Source organism: Mesoplodon mirus (assembly GCF_964341445.2).
Source record: "Mesoplodon mirus genome assembly, chromosome: 1".
In the NCBI taxonomy this organism is placed as follows: domain Eukaryota; kingdom Metazoa; phylum Chordata; class Mammalia; order Artiodactyla; family Ziphiidae; genus Mesoplodon; species Mesoplodon mirus.
In genome coordinates, this window is record NC_138976.1 from 60,498,818 (window position 1) to 60,517,161 (window position 18,344).

The 18,344-nt window shown below is 37.8% G+C and overlaps 1 protein-coding gene across 5 annotated transcripts in view; it reads right to left on the bottom strand.

Moving 5' to 3' along the window:
* CNTLN (centlein) overlaps window positions 1-18,344 on the bottom strand; it is a 357,687-nt gene that overhangs the window by 31,271 nt on the left and 308,072 nt on the right. For all 5 annotated transcript variants that reach the window (XM_082619946.1, XM_082619947.1, XM_082619945.1 and 2 more), the window contains exon 23: window positions 17,687-17,872. In XM_082619946.1, the coding sequence (XP_082476072.1) occupies window positions 17,687-17,872 (186 nt within the window). The remainder of the gene's footprint in view (window positions 1-17,686; window positions 17,873-18,344) is intronic.

The window sequence follows — 18,344 nt, forward strand, 5'->3', positions numbered from 1 at the left end:
TGTTAACTAGTCTTATTAGGGTGATCATTTTGCAATACATATATTGAATCATTATGCTGTATACCTGAAACTAATACAATGTTATATATCAACTATATCTCAATTTTTAAAACTGTTACAATTTTAAATTACAGTATTTATTAGGAAAAAAGGGGACAATATTAGGATAGATATAGATATTTACTCATTTAAAAGCAGTAATCCTGTATAAATATGCATATCATCAATATTGCTTCCATCTTTTACTTGTCAACTATAGGCAAACTAACTCAAAATGCTTTGAACCGCCATTCTACAAATAGGATACATATTAGTTTTTAGCAATGTTGCCATCAGCTGGCTAAAAGCAACATAGGTGTATTTGGAAAACAAAAGTCTCTAGTATTACAAAATGTTACGTTATTTGGTTGAAATATGCTACATGATGCTTGAATATTCCTCTTCCCTTCCAAATTATACCTTTCAGATACATAGTACAGTCTCATTGCATTAAGTTCATTGAAATGTTTTACCTTCCACCCATATATCCAAGTTAAGTTTTTGTTTTCATATTATCACACTTGCCTTTTGTATATATGCTAGGTCTCTGCTTATTTTCAACTCTGGGTGCCACTTCCATCTGGATTTTATTTTTATTTCCCTTCCATCCACTGCAAAATTGCCTTCTCTTATTAGTTCAAACTATGCTCAGTTCTTCTCTAAGCAACTTTTTTTTTAAACATCTTTATTGGAGTATAATTGCTTTACAAGGTTGTGATTGTTTCTGCTGTATAACAAAGTGAATCAGCTATATGTATACATATATCCCCATAACTCTTCCCAATTGTGTCTCCCTCCCATCCTCCCTATCCCACCCCTCTAGGTGGTCACAAAGCACCAAGCTTATCTCTCTGTGCTGTGCAACTGCTTCCCACTAGCCATCTATTTTACATTTGGTAGTGTATATATGTCAATGCTACTCTCTTACTTCGTCCCAGCTTACCCTTCCCCCTCCCCATGTCCACAAGTCCATTCTCCACATCTGCATCTTTATTACTGTCCTACCCCTAGGTTCATCAGAACCATTTATTTTGGATTCCATATATATGTGTTTGGATTCCATATATATGTGCATATGGTATTTGTTTTTCTCTTTTTGACTTACTTCACTCTGTATGACAGACTCTAGGTCTATCCACCTCACTACAAATAACTCAATTTCATTTCTTTTTATGGCTGAGTAATATTCCGTTGTATATATGTGCCACATCTTCTTTATCCATTCATCTGTCAATGCACACTTAGCTTGCTTCCATGTCCTGGCTATTGTAAATAGTGCTGCAATGAACACTGTGGCACATGACTCTTTTTGAATTATGGTTTTCTCAGGGTATATGCCCAGTAGTGGGATTTCTGGGTCTTATGGTAGTTCTATTTTTAGTTTCTTAAGGAACCTCCATACTGTTCTCCATAGTGGCTGTATCAATTTACATTCCCACCAACAGTGCAAGAGGGTTCCCTTTTCTCCACACCCTCTCAACCGTTTACTGTTTGTAGATTTTTTGATGATGGCCATTCTGACCGGTGTGAGGTGATACCTCATTGTAGTTTTGATTTGCATTCCACTACTGATCAGTGATGTTGCACATCCTTTCATGTGCTTGTTGGCAATCTGTGTTTCTTACTTGGAGAAATGTCTATTTAGGTCTTCTGTCCATTTTTGGATTGGGTTGTTTGTTTTTTTGATACTGAGCTGCATGAGCTGCTTGTATATTTTGGAGATTAATCCTTTGTCAGTTGCTTCGTTTGCAAATATTTTCTCCCATTCTGAGGGTTGTCTTTTTGCTTTGTTTATGATTTCCTTTGCTGCGCAAAAGCTTTGAAGTTTATTTGTTTATTTTTGTTTCTATTTCCATTTCTCTAGGAGGTGGGTCAAAAAGGATCTTGCTGTGATTTATGACATAGAGTGTTCCGCCTGTTTTCCTCTAAGAGTTTTATACTGCCTGGCCTTACATTTAGGTCTTTAATCCATTTTGAATTTATTTTTGTATATGGTGTTAGGGAGTCTTCTAATTTCATTCTTTTACGTGTAGCTGTACAGTTTTCCCAGCACCACTTATTGAAGACGGTATTTTTTGTCCATTGTATATTCTTGCCTCCTTTATCAAAGATAAGGTGACCATACGTGCGTGGGTTTATCTCTGGGCTTTCTATCCTGTTCCATTGATCTATATTTGTTTTTGTGCCAGTACCATACTGTCTTGATTACTGTAGCTTTGTAGTATAGTCTGAAATCAGGGAGCCTGATTCCTCCAGCTCCAGCTTTCTTTCTCAAGATTGCTTTGGCTATTCGGGGTCTTTTGTGTTTCCATAAAAATTGTGAAATTTTTTGTCCTACTTCTGTGAAAAATGTCATTGCTAGTTTGATGGGGATTGAATTGAATCTGTAGATTGCTTTGGGTAATACAGATATCTTCACAATGTTGATTCTTCCACTCCAAGAACATGGTGTATCTCTCCATTTGTTAGTATCATCATTAATTTCTTTTTCATCAGTGTCTTATAGTTTTCGGCATACAGGTCTTTTGTCTCCTTTGGTAGGTTTATTCTTAGGTATTTTATTCTTTTTGTTGCAATGGTCAATGGAAGTGTTTCCTTAATTTCTCTTTCAGATTTTCCATCATTAGTGTATAGGAATGCAAGAGATTTCTGTGCGTTAATTTTGTACCGTGCTACTCTACCAAATTCATTAATTAGCTCTAGTAGTTTTCTGGTAGCATTTTTAGGAGTCTCTCTGTATAGTATCATGTCATCTGCAAACAGTGAGTTTTATTTCTTCTTTTTCTTTTATTTCTTTTTCTTCTTTGATTGCTGTGGCTAAAACTTCCAAACTATGTTGAATAATAGTGGTAAGAGTGGGCAACCTTGTCTTGTTCCTGATCTTAGTGGAAATGGTTTCAGTTGTTCACCATTGAAAATGATATTGGCTGTGGGCTTGTCATATATGGCCTTTATTATGTTGAGGTAGGTTCCCCTATGCCTACTTTCTGGAGAGTTTTTATCATAAATGAGTGTTGAAGTTTGTTGGAAGCTTTTTCTGCATCTACTGAGATGGTCATATGGTTTTTATTCTTCAGTTTGTTAATATGGTGTATCACATTGATTGATTCGCGTACATTGAAGAATCCTTGCATTCCTGGGATAAACCCCACTTGATCATGGTGTATGATTCTTTTAATGTGCTGTTGGATTCTGTTTGCTAGTATTTTGTTGAGGATTTTTGCATACATGTTAATCGGTGATATTGGCCTGTTGTTTTCTTTTTTTTGTGACATCTTTGTCTGGTTTTGGTATCACAGTGATGGTGGCCTCGTAGAATGAGTCTGGGAGTGTTCCTCCCTCTGCTATATTTTGGAAGTGTTTGAGAAGGATAGGTGTTAGCTCTTCTTTAAATGTATGATAGAATTCACCTGTGAAGCCATCTGGTCCTGGGCTTTTGTTTGTTGGAAGATTTTTTAATCACATTTTCAATTTCAGTGCTTGTGACTGGTCTGTTTATATTTTCTATTTCTTCCTGGTTCAGTCTTGGAAGGTTGTGCTTTTCTAAGAATTTGTCCATTTCTTCCACATTGTCCATTTTATTGGCATACAGCTGCTTATAGTAATCTCTCATGATCCTTTGTATTTCTGCAGTGTCAGCTGTTACTTCTCCTTTTTCATTTCTAATTCTGTTGAGTCTTCTCCCTATTTTTCTTGATGAGTCTGGCTAATGGCTTATCAATTTTGTTTACCTTTTCAAAGAGGTAGACGTTAGTTTTACTGATCTTTGTTACTGTTTCCTTCATTTCTTTTCCATTTACTTCTGCTCTGATTTTTATGATTTCTTTCCTTCTGCTAACTTTGGGGGTTTTTTGGTTCTTTCTCTAATTGCTTTAGGTGTAAGGTTAGGTTGTTTATTTGAGATGTTTCTTGTTTCTTGGGGTATGATTTTATTGCTATAAACTTCCCTCTTAGAATTGCTTTTGTTGTGTGCCATAGGTTTTGGGTCGTCATGTTTTCATTGTCATTTGTTTCTAGGTATTTTTTGATTTCCTCTTTGATTTCTTCAGTGATCTCTTGGTTATTTAGTAGTGTATTGTTTAGCCTCCATGTGTTTGTATTTTTTTCAGATTTTTTCCTGTAATTGATATATAGTCTCAGAGCATTGTGGTCAGAAAAGATACTTGATATGATTTCAATTTTCTTAAATTAACCATGGCTGGATTTGTGACTGAAGATATGGTCTATCCAGGAGAATGTTCCATCAGCACTTGAGAAGAAAGTGTATCCTGCTGTTTTTGGATGGAATGTCCTATAAATATCAATTAAGTCCATCTTGTTTAATGTTCCATTTAAAGCTTGTGCTTCCTTATTCATTTTCATTTTGGATGATCTGTCCATTGGTGAAAGTGGGATGTTAAAGTACCCTACTATTATTGTGTTACTGTTGATTGCCCCTTTTATGGCTGTTGGCATTTGCCTTATGTATTGAGGTGGTCCTATGTTGGGTGCGTAAATATGTACAATTGTTATATCTTCTTCTTGGATTGATCCCTTGATCATTATGTAGCGTCCTTCTTTGTCTCTTGTAATAGTGTTTATTTTACAGTCTATTTTTGGAACTTCCCTGGTGGCACAGCGGTTAAGAATCTGCCTGTCAATGCAGGGGAAACAGGTTCGAGCCCTGGTCCAGGAAGATCCCACATGCCGTGGAGCAACTAAGCCTATATACTACAACTACTGAGCCTGCACTCTAGAGCCCGCAAGCCACAACTACTGAGCCTGCATACCTAGAGCCCATGCTTGGCAACAAGTGAAGCCACTGCAATGAGAAGCCTGCTCACTGCAACGAAGAGCAGCCCCCGCTCACCACAACTACAGAAAGCCCTCGCACAGCAATGAAGACCCAACGCAGCCATAAATAAATAAATAAATAAATAAATAAATAAATAAAGTCTATTTTGTCTGACATTCGAATTGCTACTACAGGTTTATTTTGATTTCCATTTGTATGGAATACTTTTTCAATCCCCTCACTTACAGTCTGTATGTCTCCCTAGGTTTGAAGTGGGTCTCTTGTAGACAACATATACATGGGTCGTGTTTCTGTATCCATTCAGCCAGTCTATGTCTGTTGGTTGGAGCATTTAATCCATTTACATTTAAGGTAATTATCGATGTGTATGTTCCTATTACCATTTTCTTAATTGTTTTGGGTTTGTTTTTGTAGGTCTTTTCCTTCTCTTGTGTTTCCTGCCTACAGAAGTTCTTTTAGCATTTGTTGTAAAGCTGGTTTGGTGGTGCTGAATCCTCTTAACTTTTGCTTGTCTGTATAGGTTTTAATATCTCCGTTGAATCTGAATGAGATCCTTGCTGGGTAGAGTAATCTTGGTTGTAGGTTTTTCCTTTTCATCACTTCAAATATGTTGTGCCACTCCCTTCTGGCTTGCAGAGTTTCTGCTGAAAGATCAGCTGTTAACATTATGGGGATACCCTTGTATGTTATTTGTTGCTTTTCCCTTACTGCTTTTAATATTTTTTCTTTGTATTTAGTTTTTGATAGTTTGATTAATATGTGTCTTGGCATGTTTCTCCTTGGATTTATCCTGTTTGGAACCTCTGCGCTTCCTGGACTTGACTATTTCCTTTCCCATATTAGGGAAGTTTTCAAATATAATCTCTTCAAATATTTTCTCAGACCCTTTTTTTCCTCTACTTCTTCTGGGACCCCTATAATTCAAATGTTGGTGCGTTTAATGTTGTCCCAGAGGTCTCTGAGACTGTCCTCAATTCCTTTCATTCTTTTTTCTTTATTCTGCTCTGCGGTAGTCATTTCCACTATTTTATCTTCCAAGTCACTTATCCGTTCTTCTGCCTCAGTTATTCTGCTGTTGATCCCTTCTAGAGAATTTTTAATTTCACTTATTGTGTTGTTCATCATTGTTTGTTTGCTCTTTAGTTCTTTTAGGTCCTTGTTAAACGTTTCTTGTATTTTCTCCATTCTATTTCCAAGATTTTGGATCATCTTTAATATCATTATTCTGAGTTCTTTTTCAGGTAGACTGCCTATTTCCTCTTCATTTGTTTCGTCTGGTGGGTTTTTACCTTGCTCCTTCATCTGCTGCATATTTCTCTGTCTTCTCATTTTGTTTAACTTACTGTGTTTGGGGTCCTCTTTTTGCAGGCTGCTGGTTCGTAGTTCCCATTGTTTTTGGTGTCTGTCCCCAGTGGGTAAGGGTGGTTCAGTGGCTTGTGTAGGCTTCCTTGTGGAGGGGTGTGATGCCTGTGTTCTTCTGGGTGGGGCTGGATCTTGTCTTTCTGATGGGCAGGGCCATGTCTGGTGTTGTGTTTTGGGGTGTCTGTGAACTTAGTATGATTTTAGGCAGCCTCTCTGCTAATGGGTGGGGTTGTGTTCCTGTCTTGCTAGTTGTTTGGAATGGGGCGTCCAGCACTGGAGTTTGCTGGTTGCTGGGTGGAGCTGGGTCTTAGCGTTGAGACAGAGATCTCTGGGAGAGCTCTCGCCGATTGACATTAGCTGGGGCCAGGAGGTCTCTAGTGGTCCAAAGTCCTGATCTCAGCCCTCCCACCTCAGAGGCTCAGGCCTGACACCAGCCCAGAGCACGAAGACCCTGTCAGCCACATGGCTCTGAAGAAAAGGGTGAAAAAAAAGAAAGAAAAATAAATAAAGATTTTAAAATAATAATAAATAAAAACATTATTAAAATGAAAAAAAGTAATAATAATTTAAAAAGAGCAACTAACCCAGTAAACAAATCCACCAATGATCACATGCGCTAAACACTAAAGTAAGATTAACATAAAAATTAGAAACAAATCAGCCACAGACAGCAAATCCCAAGTCTATAGTTGCTCCCAAAGTCCACTGTCTCAATTTGGGATGATTTGTTTTCTGTTTAGGTATTCCAGAGATGCAGGGTACATCAAGTTGATAGTAGAGATTTAATCTGCTCCTGAAGCTGCATGGAGAGATTTCCCTTTCTCTTCTCTGTTTGCAGAGCTCCTGGGGTTCAGCTTTGGTTTTGGCCCCACCTGTGCGTGTAAGTTGCCCTCATGTATCTGTTCCCCGCCCAGACAGGAGGGGGTTAAACCAGTGGCTTTTTAGGGGGCTCTTGCTCATTCAGGCTGGTGGGAGGGAAGGGTATGCTAGTTATAACTGGAATGAGGGGTGAGCTTGTGGCGGCAGAGGCATGATGCTGCAACAGACTGGGGCACGCCATTTGTTCTCCAAGGGAAGTTGTCCCTGGATCACGGGACCCTGGCAGTACAGGGCTGCACTGGCTCCCGGGAGGGGAGGTGTGGATAGTGACCTGTGCTTGCACACAGGCTTGTTGGTGGCTGCAGCAGCAGCATTAGCATTTCATGCCCATCTCTGGGTTCCAAGCTGATAGCCGCAGCTTGCGCCCATCTCTGAAGCTTGTTTAGGCAGTGCTCTGAATCCTCTCTTCTTGTGCACCCCAAAACAATGGTCTCTTGCCTCTTCGGCAGGTCCAGACTTTTTCCCAGATTCCCTCCTGGCTAGCTGTGGTGCACTAGCCCCCTTCAGGCTGTGTTCATGCAGCCAACACCAGTCCTCTCCCTGAGACCTGACCTCCAAAGCCCAAGGTTCAGCTTCCAGCCCCCACCCACTCTGGCGGGTGAGCAGACAAGCCTCTCGGGCTGGTGAGTGCTGGCCGACACCAGTCCTCTGTGTGGGAATCTCTCTGCTTTGCCCTCTGCACCCCTGTTACTGCGCTCTCCTCCGTGGCTCCAAAGCTCTCCCCCCACCCCCCGTCTCCACCAGTGAAGGGGCTTCCTAGTGCGGGGAAACTTTTCCTCCTTCACAGCTCCCTCCCAGAGGTGCAGGTCCCATCCCTACTCTTTTGTCTCTGTTTTTTCTTTTGCCCTACCCAGGTACACGGGGAGTTTCTTACCTTTTGGGAAGGCTGAGGTCTTCTGCCAGCGTTCAGTAGGTGTTCTGTATGAGTTGTTGCACATGTAGATGTATTTTTATGTATTTGTGGGGAGGAAGGTGATCTCCATGTCTTACTCCTCCGCCATCTTGAAGGTCCCCCCCTAAGCAACTTTAAAACCCCCAAATTGTGCAAAACTTTAAAAATACTCCAATGTTAAAAACAATAGAAGCTTAAAAAAGTTTCACTCTGCTTGCATCAGTTGAATAATGGCTATCACTTATTGTCAAGGTAAGTAAAAACACTCTATGGCACAAAATAAGCATTCAATTAATGTTAACTGAATTTCTAAAAATTTATGTCAGCCTTCTTAAACTTCTTGGAATATCATGGGCTAGGAATTGTCCCAATATTTGATTATATTTTCAAAGTAAAACTACTTTCTTAGATTTACATCTCAACTTAAAGTCACTATGTTTTTCAATATCATAATTTATTGTAAGCAGTGAGCAATAGTGTTAGAGCAAAAGACAGCAAGCTATTTCATTCCAGTCTTATTAAGATCTAGTTTTCCAGTCTTTATAATGAGTCTTGATCTGTGTTAGCAAACTACAAAAAGTTTTGAATTTCACTGAATCATAATGGACTGATTAGATTTTTCAGTAAGATTTGATTATTATGATGAAGGTTGTAACTGGCTGCTCCAATACTGTGGAGTCACTCCTACCATCATAGTTTCTTGGAGAAGTAAAGTCTTTTTTTTTAACAGCTTCCTAAACAGCTTTATCAAGATATAATTTACATATTTTAAAGTTCACACACTTAAAGTAATGTATTTTTATTAAAAAACTTGTTTTTAAAAACAGCTGTCATTTACCTTTCTTATATAATGATAGGACAGAAAGAGTTAACTCAAATAGGATTTTATTATAAAACTGTTTAAAAATCATAATTAAGAAGTGATGTCACCAAAATATAGGGTGGGAGATCCAGCCTCCATCTCCCCACAAATATCAGCAATTAGACAGATATCCACAATCAAAAATAGCTCTGGAAGAGCTCAGGAGTCCACTTAAGAAATTTCAGCAACACAGTGGAGCAAAAAACCTGAGAATAACTCCACACAAAGAAAAAGAAGGACAGTTTCATTTTGCCTGCATCATTGCATACCCCAGGGTGGCACTGCTCAGTGCCAAGGGGGAACTGCCCAGTTCAAAAGAGTTCTCTTGCTGGGAAAGGGAGAATGAGGTGAGGAACCAAGTTCCCCAGTTTTTCATATCACTGCATGAAGTACCCACTTCAGTTTCACACCACCCAGAGACTGGCAGAGCTAAGACAAATAAAGACAGGTTGGAGCAAGGAAGAATGCCTGGGGCTCCCAATATCAGCTATGCAGCAAGAGCAGCTGTGGTTTACAGCTCTGTGCAGGATCCCAACAGCTTTCGCCACTGAAGAAACCAAAGCCCAGGACAGCTGCCATGAACCCCCTGCAGATTTCACCACTGTGATTTCCCCCCACAGGTTTCCCCCTTCACGGATGCCACCTGACTGACTCCCTCCCCTGTCCCCAACTGGACCCTCCAATCTGCACTGGAAGTCAGCTTGGCCTTTGCAGCTGCAGAAGTGCAAGATGCCAGCCTAGACCCCTGCAGCTGATACACTGCCGTGCATGCATTTGGGGCTAACCCCTTCAGCTGTGGACCAGTTTGCCACTGGTCTGACTCCTGTCACTGGCCTCCAATGACATGCAAGTGCCTGTGGTGAGGCCCTGTAGCCATAGGACTACATGCTGACAGCTAAGGCCCCCACAGCTGTTTGTGGGCCCAGATCTGGCTCTGTCTCCTCTTACTGGTCTGCACCCCTGGGTTCACCTGCAGCTAGCCCTTCCACCTGAGCACCTGCACGCCAACACCCAACTCCTGTCACTGGCCTCTTCTGCCATGTGGAACCCTACATTAATCAAAAAAAAAAATCTCAAAAAAATAATCTAACTTTACACCTCAAGGAACTACAAAAGGAACAAACTAAACCCAAAGGTAGTAGAAGGGAGGAAATAACAAAGAGAAGAGTGGAAATAAATAAATTGAGACATAAAAGACAATAGAAAAGATTAATGAAACTAAGAGCTAGTTTTTTAAAGAGATAAACAAAATGGATAAACTTTTATCTAGATTTACCAAGAAAAAGAAGAGAGGACTCAAATTAATAAAATTAGAAATGAAAGAGAAGATATTACATCTGATACTACAGAAATACAAAGGATCATAAGAGGATACTATGAACTATTATATTTCAACAAATTGGACAACCTAGAAGAAATGGATAAATTCCTAAAACATACAACCTACCAAGACTGAATCATGAAGTAACAGAAAATCTCAACAGATTGATAATGAGTAAGAAGACTGAATCAGCAATCAAACACCTTCCAAAAAAGAAAAGTCCATGACTTGATGGCTTCAACTGGTGAATTCTACCAAAGAAAAATTAAAGTCAATCCTTCTCAAACTCTTCCAAAAAATGTAAAAGGAGAAAACACTTTCAAACTCATTTTATGAGGTGAGCATTAACCTGATACCAAAGCCAGATAAGGACACTACAAGAAAAGAAAACTACAGGCCAATGCCCCTGATGAATATAGATGCAAAACCTCTGAACAAAATACTAGCAAACTGAATTCAACAACACATTAAAAGGATCATACACCATGGTGAAGTGGGATTTATTCCTGGAATGCAAGAATGAGTCAACATACACAAATCAATAAATGTGATACACTACATTAAAAGAATGAAGGATAAAAATCATATGATCATCTTAATAAATGCAGAAAGGGCACTGGACAAAATTTAACATCCTTTCATGATAAAACTCTCTACAAACTGGGTATAGAAGGAACATACTGGAACATAACAAAGGCCATATAATACAAGCCCAAACTAACATCACACTCAACAGTGAAAGGCTGAAACCTTTCCCTCTAAGATCAGGAACAAGAGAAAAGTGCCCACTCTCACCACTCCTATTCAGCACAGTACTGGAAGTCCTAGCTAGAGCAATTAGGCAGTAAAAAGAAATAGAAGGCATCCAAATCAGAAAGAAAGAAATAAAATTGTTTTTGTTTGCTCATGACATGATCTTTTATATAGAAAGTCCTAAGGACTCCATCAAAAAGCTGTTAGAATTAATCAACAAATTTAGTAAAGTTGCAGGATACAAAATCAACAGACAAAAATCAATTAGTCGTGTTTCTATACACTTAAGAATTAAACATGTAAAAAAGAAATAAAACAATCCCACTTATAGTGGCACCCAACACAATAAAATTTTAGGAATAAATTTAACCAAGGAAGTGAAAGATCTATACACCAAAAACTATAAGACACTGATGAAAGAAACTAAAGAAGACACAAATAAATGGAATGATATCCTGATTAAAAGAGTGAATATTGTTCAAATGTCCATTCTACCCAAAGCCACCTAGAGATTCACTGCAACCTCTATCAAAATTCCAATGGCATTTTTCACAGAAATAGGAAAAAAATCCCCAAATTTGTATGAAACTACAAAAGACTGAATAGCCAAAGCAATCTTGAGAAAGAACAAAGCTGGAGGTATCACATTTCCTGACTTCAAACTATATACAACTCATATAACTTAATAACAAAAACCCAAATAATCCAAGTTAAAAATGGACAGAGGACCTCAACAGACATTTTTCCAAAGAACACATACAAATGGTCAACAAGTTCATGAAAAGGTGCTCAACCTCACTAATCATCAGAGAAACGCAAATCAAAACCACAAGATATCACCTCACACCTGTTGGAATGGCTATTATCAAATAGACAAGAGACAACAAATGCTAATGAGGATGTGGAGAAAAGGGAACCATTATGTACCGTTGGTGGGAATGTAAATTGGCACAACCACTATGGAAAACAGTATAGAGGTCCCTCAAAAAAATTAAAAATAGAACTACCAGCAATCTCACTTCTGAGTATATATCCAAAGGAAATGAAACAGGATCTCAAAGAGACATATGCATTCCCATGGTCAGTGCAGCATTAGTTGCACTAGTCAAGACATGGAAGCAACTTAAGTGTCCATCAATGGATTAATGGATAACGAAAATGTGGCATGTGCGTATGTGTGTGTATCTGTGGATACACACACACACACACACACACACACACACACAAATGGAATATTACTCAGCCATGAAAAAGAAGGAAATCCTGTCATCTGTGACAACATGGATGGACCCTGAGAGTATTATACTAAGATAAATAAATCAGACAGAAAAAGATAGGGGCTTAGGGGTGGGGGAAATGGGATGTTGGTCAAGTGGTACAAACTTCCAGTTATAAGAATAAGTTCCAGGGATCTAATGTACAGCATAGTGACTATAGTTAACAATACTGTGTTGTATACTTGGAATTTGCTATGAGAGTAGATTTTAAATGTCCTCACCATAACAATAACAATAAAATGGTAATTATGTGAGGTTAAGGATGTGTTAACTACCCTTATTGTAGTAAACATTTCATAATATATACATGTATCAAGTCACCATATTGTATGGCTTAATCTTATATATTGTTATATGTCGTATCTCAATAAAGTTGGAAAAATAGAAAAAAATCATAATAGAGTAGATCAGTACCAAAGTATTAACAATTGTACCTATTAAAAATAAAATTATAATGCTCTACAAATGTTCTCACTAAAGAAGCAAGCAATTTATATGCCCAAATCATCATACTAAATCTTACCAAGCAAGTACATATTGATAATTAAATGATTTAAGCTTCTGGCTAAACGTTGTTCTTTGGCTGGTATTTATTTATCAGCTAACAAAAGCCATCGAGAAGATGGAATTGAGCATATGACTCTCACATACAAGCACATTAACAAGCCTATATCAGGGCTCAATCAAACTGAGCAAACACTTCTAGAAATTTCCCTTGTGTGTTTTATTCAGTTATTAGGAGAATTCAAAGCCTCAGCTCTGCCACATATATCCAGCCCAGATGCTCAAAGCACCTGATTTTACTCCAGGGCAAAATTCCATATTCAAGACTAGATCTAGAACAGATGGCCACTCCTCTTCTATAATCTGGTTGTGCCCTATGCATAAATGAAAAGAGTAAAGGGAACACAGATTCCATAACATGGCCAGAACAAACATTATTACTATTAATACTACTAATAATATTTATTAAATACTTTTGTGTACTTGATACCCTAATAAGCTCTGCACAGAATGAGTCCTGGTGATCATAATGTTCCATGTAGGAACTATGCACATTCTTTAACTATGCTTGTTAAGCAATGTGCACAGCTCTTGCCTTCACAGAGGTTTCAATCTGAGCAGTGATTATGTGTCCTGTACCATTCTTAAAGCAGATGTAAAATCAATTCTTCAAGAATTTAGTGAGCCCTATTATGTGCCAGTACTTTGGGTAAATGAATGACAATACCCTAACTTCAAATTGACTGTAATAATCTACTTGAAACAAAAAGAAAAATATGAGAGTTTGCAGTTATGTGTTAATCTATATGGTATATACAATAATTATTCAGGAGATAAATAATAGCCATACTACTAGCTGACACTCAGATAACACTGAGCATATTGGGCAATGTTTGAGCTTTATCTATGTTAACTTATTTAAATCCTCACTTCAGGTATGTCCCATCATTACACTAATTCTATAGATGGGGAAACTGAGACACAGAGGATTAGGTCACTTGCCTGAGGTAACAGAATCAGAAACTGGCAGAGTAGGGCCCTTTCCCCTTAACCACAGAGTTAAAGAAATGATTCATGAAAGAGGAAGGCCCTGAGGTAAATCGGAAGGATTTAGAGCAAAGAGCAAAGAGAGAAGGATATGTCAAGGAAGAAGGAGAACTTGAGGAAAGGCAAGACTGAACACAATCTGGGTAAAATTTGGAGAGTAGTGGGAAAAAAATTAGATTCTAAACAGAATAGGGTCAAATTATGGAAGGTCTTAAATTTTTTAAAAGGTGAAAGCTGAGCTGTAATGCAGTAGTGTTTAGGACATCACTGATGGTATGTCACTGCAGATGGCAGCTCCTGAGCATTTCTGCCCAGTCCTAGGGTGGGCCATATGTGTGAGGAAGAGAAGGATGACAGTAATCTCCTTCCTCAGACCCAAATATCCAGTCTTTGCCAATGTTTCTGGTTTGGGCATTAGTTTGCTTGTGGCCCTTTATGAGAGAAATGGATTAAGCAGTAGAAGTGGTACCATTATCAAAAACATATTGACCCTAAAACAAAGTTAAGTAAAACAAATGTCGAATTACCATTAGAAGTCATGAGTGGTAAAAGGTGCTATTAAATACCAAACTGATAAATATTTTGTTATATAGATTCAATCCATAAAAGCAATGTTGGGTTTTAAAAAAAAAACAATGTTTTCAAAACAGTATTAATGTGTAATATCACCTAGTTGTTATATGCAGATTATTGGGCCTCATCCCAACCAAGATTTTGATTCAATAATGCCCGAAATTATGAATGTTATTTAAATGTAATAGAATCTGTTGATTTTAATGAGAGCAATCTAAATACCAAACTGAAACAACATGGAAAATTTCTGAAAGAGTACTAAAAATATTTTATCCATATCTGTTATCATTCTCTACTATAGGACCTTTAATATGTTACTCAAATTAAAAAGTCATGAAACCACGGCAATCCTGAATTTATCTACTAGGACATCTATACTCTATATCATTTTTGGTGAAATATATGAAGGAGTAGTATGTTACTCTCGAACAGCTAGCGATTAGACATTCACTATATCATTAAATACTATTCATATCCTTGGACGTAAATAAGAAGTTTGTTTTTTAAAAGATAATTTTTGCCAAACTACTCTATGTGAAGAAGTACACCCATTACATTATCATAAAGGTCATGAAACTTCGTCAAGTCTATAATAATCAGATATCTAATCATAAAATTCATTTTTCTATTTTAAAAACTTCTGGTTATCAATTATTTTTTAAACAGGACACGTTCAAGGAATACTTTAGGAAAAATCATAATTAGCATTTGAGTAAATCTTATAAGTGTGCATTTCATATATATATATATATATATATATATATATATATATATATATATTTTTTTTTTTTTTTTTTGCGGTACGCAGGCCTCTCACTGTTGCAGCCTCTCCCATTGCGGAGCACAGGCTCCGGACGTGCAGGCTCAGCGGCCATGGCTCACGGGCCTAGCCGCTCCGCAGTATGTCGGATCCTCCCGGACCGGGGCACGAACCCGTGTCCCCTGCATCGGCAGGCGGACTCTCAACCACTGCGCTACCAGGGAAGCCCTGCATTTCATATTTTATATATTGGCTAACAGCACAAAAAATGCAACTCTTAGCTGAATATAAAACACGGAAAACAAAGGTTTATGAAGCCAAAAATCATAATAAAAATAGCTCTATATCATGAGTAAAATAATGACAATATTCAATGAGAGTGCTTATCATAAGTTAAACAGTGAGACTATTCAACAAGCATTTGGAAGGAATGACATTTTAAATCTGGAAAAGCAAATATTAAATTAATAAATTTAAATTAATACTCTGCAATCATTTAGAGTCCTCTGAGGCAAGGACTATTGGTCTGACTTTATACCATTTGAAACCTTCATTGAAAGAGATAAAATGTTTTATTCCATTCCTTTTGTAGATATTCTTTAAATGAGAAAACTCCCAAGGTATCTATGATTTCCAAAGAAACAAAGTAAGGGATTTGTTCTAAATGGGGTACTATTAACACTGGCATAAAATGTTGTAAGCTGTTATTTTCAGAGGAATAAAGAAAATGGTACTATATATAAGATCCAGTTATTTGCCATCTTATATTCAAATTATAAGCCGAGGAATGTTAATTCTTAAAAATAAGATCAATACCTAAGGGGGTAACTGATTTGAGAACACTAACATATTTATATATATAATAATTATATATGCAGCAAGTCTAGCTGAGTGGTTCAAATAATAGTAGGGTTATTTGAGAAAGAAGACAGTAAGTGTTGATGTTATTTTATTCCATAGAGGACATTTAAACTTTAATTTTATAAAGGTTCCATCAATTAAAAATATTTATATATTTAAGTAAGTTTCTACTGTTATGATAGGCAAGTTTTTAATAATATATGCCAGCCAAAGAAACAAGTAGCGGGAAGAACTCAATCTCATCGAAGATTGGTTAAAGAAAAAAAGAGAACATTGCAACTTCAGGAGATAAAAGGGGGAAAGTAAAGAGTTACCGTCCCACAGTAGTGGTTGTCTTAATTCTTATTTTTAAAGGCCAAAAGGGCTTTAATTAAAATTTCATATTCCTAAGAGAAATTCAATTTGATTAGTTAGTGATCATTATTGCATGCCAACACTTTGCAAGTCACTATGGTACATGTTGTGGAGGTAGAGATTAATAGAACGTTGTTCTTGACTTTAAGGAACTCATCATAATTTATACAATGGAAACATATCCGTTTACTGACTATAATACGAGGCAGAATAAAAGGCACTAAACAGGGGTGCAAACAACTCACAGTGGGATTGAAAGGAGCGGAGCAATCACCAGGTTCCCAGCCCTCAGTGCCTCATATCTCTGAAACTAGAACTGCTCCTCCTGAGTTTTTCCAGAATAGTTAAGGGAGGAATACTGGCTGACCATGTGGGGCAGAAGTACAGGCCAGAGGTCTAAAAATTCCTTATAAAGACTTTCAAACAAAACACCCATTTTAGCCTGGTATTCTCCTCTCCACCACCACCCTCAGCTTTGGTGGTTCCTTGTGCAGCCAATGCCAGAACTGTTCTGGGAGTCTTCAGTGGTCAGATAATTTCCAGATGGTACACCCTTTGTAGACACTTCAGCTTGTCTTCCTTTTGTCCTGCTAGATTATTTACCATTCCTCTATCCATTCCACGTCTGATAGGTCATGGGCTGGGGTGCAATGTCTCTTAACTTCAATTATCATGGAGCAAGTTGTTCTTGCTTGGATGATTTTTAAAAGGAGAGTGGAATGAAAATGACTCAATTCTTTTGTCTTAAAATCTGTCTTGGGACTTCCCTGGTGGCGCAGTGGTTAAGAATCCACCTGCCAATGAAAGGGACATAGGTTCGAGCCCTGATCCAGGAAGATCCCACATGCTACGGAGCAACTAAGCCCGTGCGCCACAACTACTGAGTCTGCTCTCTAGAGCCCGCAAGCCACAACTACTGAGCCTGAGTGCCACAACTACTGAGCCCGCATGCTGCAATTACTGAAGCCCCAGCGCCTGGAGACCGTGCTCCGCAACAAGAGAAGCCACCACAATGAGAAGCCTGCACACGCAACGAAGAGTAGCCCCCGCTCACTGCAACTAGAGAAAGCCCGCATACAGCAATGAAGACCCAACACAGCCAAAATAAAAATAATCAAAAAACCAAAAAAAACCCCACCTGTCTTGATTATGTGATTACCACAATTTCATAACTAAAATGACATTAAGAAAAGAATATTAATAATAGAGTGGACATTTTAAAACTCAAGCTATAAAAACAAATCTTTTACAGAGAAAATTTGAACAGTGTGGCAAGTAGGGGAAGATGCTTTGTGGTTTAGGAAAGCAGAAAGGAACTTAAACGTACTTCCCAAATCCTCTGAAGTAGACCACTGCCCACTCTGCCTGAAGTAAAGTACAAGTTAGTAAAGCACAAAGAATTCAAACCTTCACAAATATGGTGAACTCTTCCACTTTCTCATTGGCTAGCAGCAGTTTCTTCTGTGCACCTTCTAGGGCCTGCTCACTTTGCATTGCTAATCCTTGAAGATGCTTAGATGCTGCTGTTTCAATTTCTGCCATAGCAGATTCAGTCTCATTTATTTTTGATACGAGGAAAGTAAGCTTGAGGTCCTGCAAAAGACCAGTAATCATAGAATTAAAAAATATTTCTTAAACAGATTTGGATGTTAGAGATGTCAAATAAGGAAAGGGTTTCATTACTCTCTCTGTATCTTGTATTCATTTTTATTTGAGTAAAATTCATGGTTGTTTTTGTTTATTTTCAATGAATATCCTGCACACATATTATCATATATTTATCATCAAATAAAGTTTATGCTTTTTAAAAATTATAAATCATTAAAGACATGGAAGCCATTTTAGACCGAAAGATTTCATATGTCAAATGGAAGTATTTAATTAGCTTATAAGTTTAGGTGGACTTAAAAATTTATATCCACTTATATAAATGCCAGTTCTTAACAATAGTTTTCATTTATTAGAAATTATCAAGACAAGTAAATCTGTCTCTCTAATACAGCACTACCTTTAATAGTAAACAAATTCTTAGTGTTTTATGTAGAGATATAAATGTTCTTTGCAG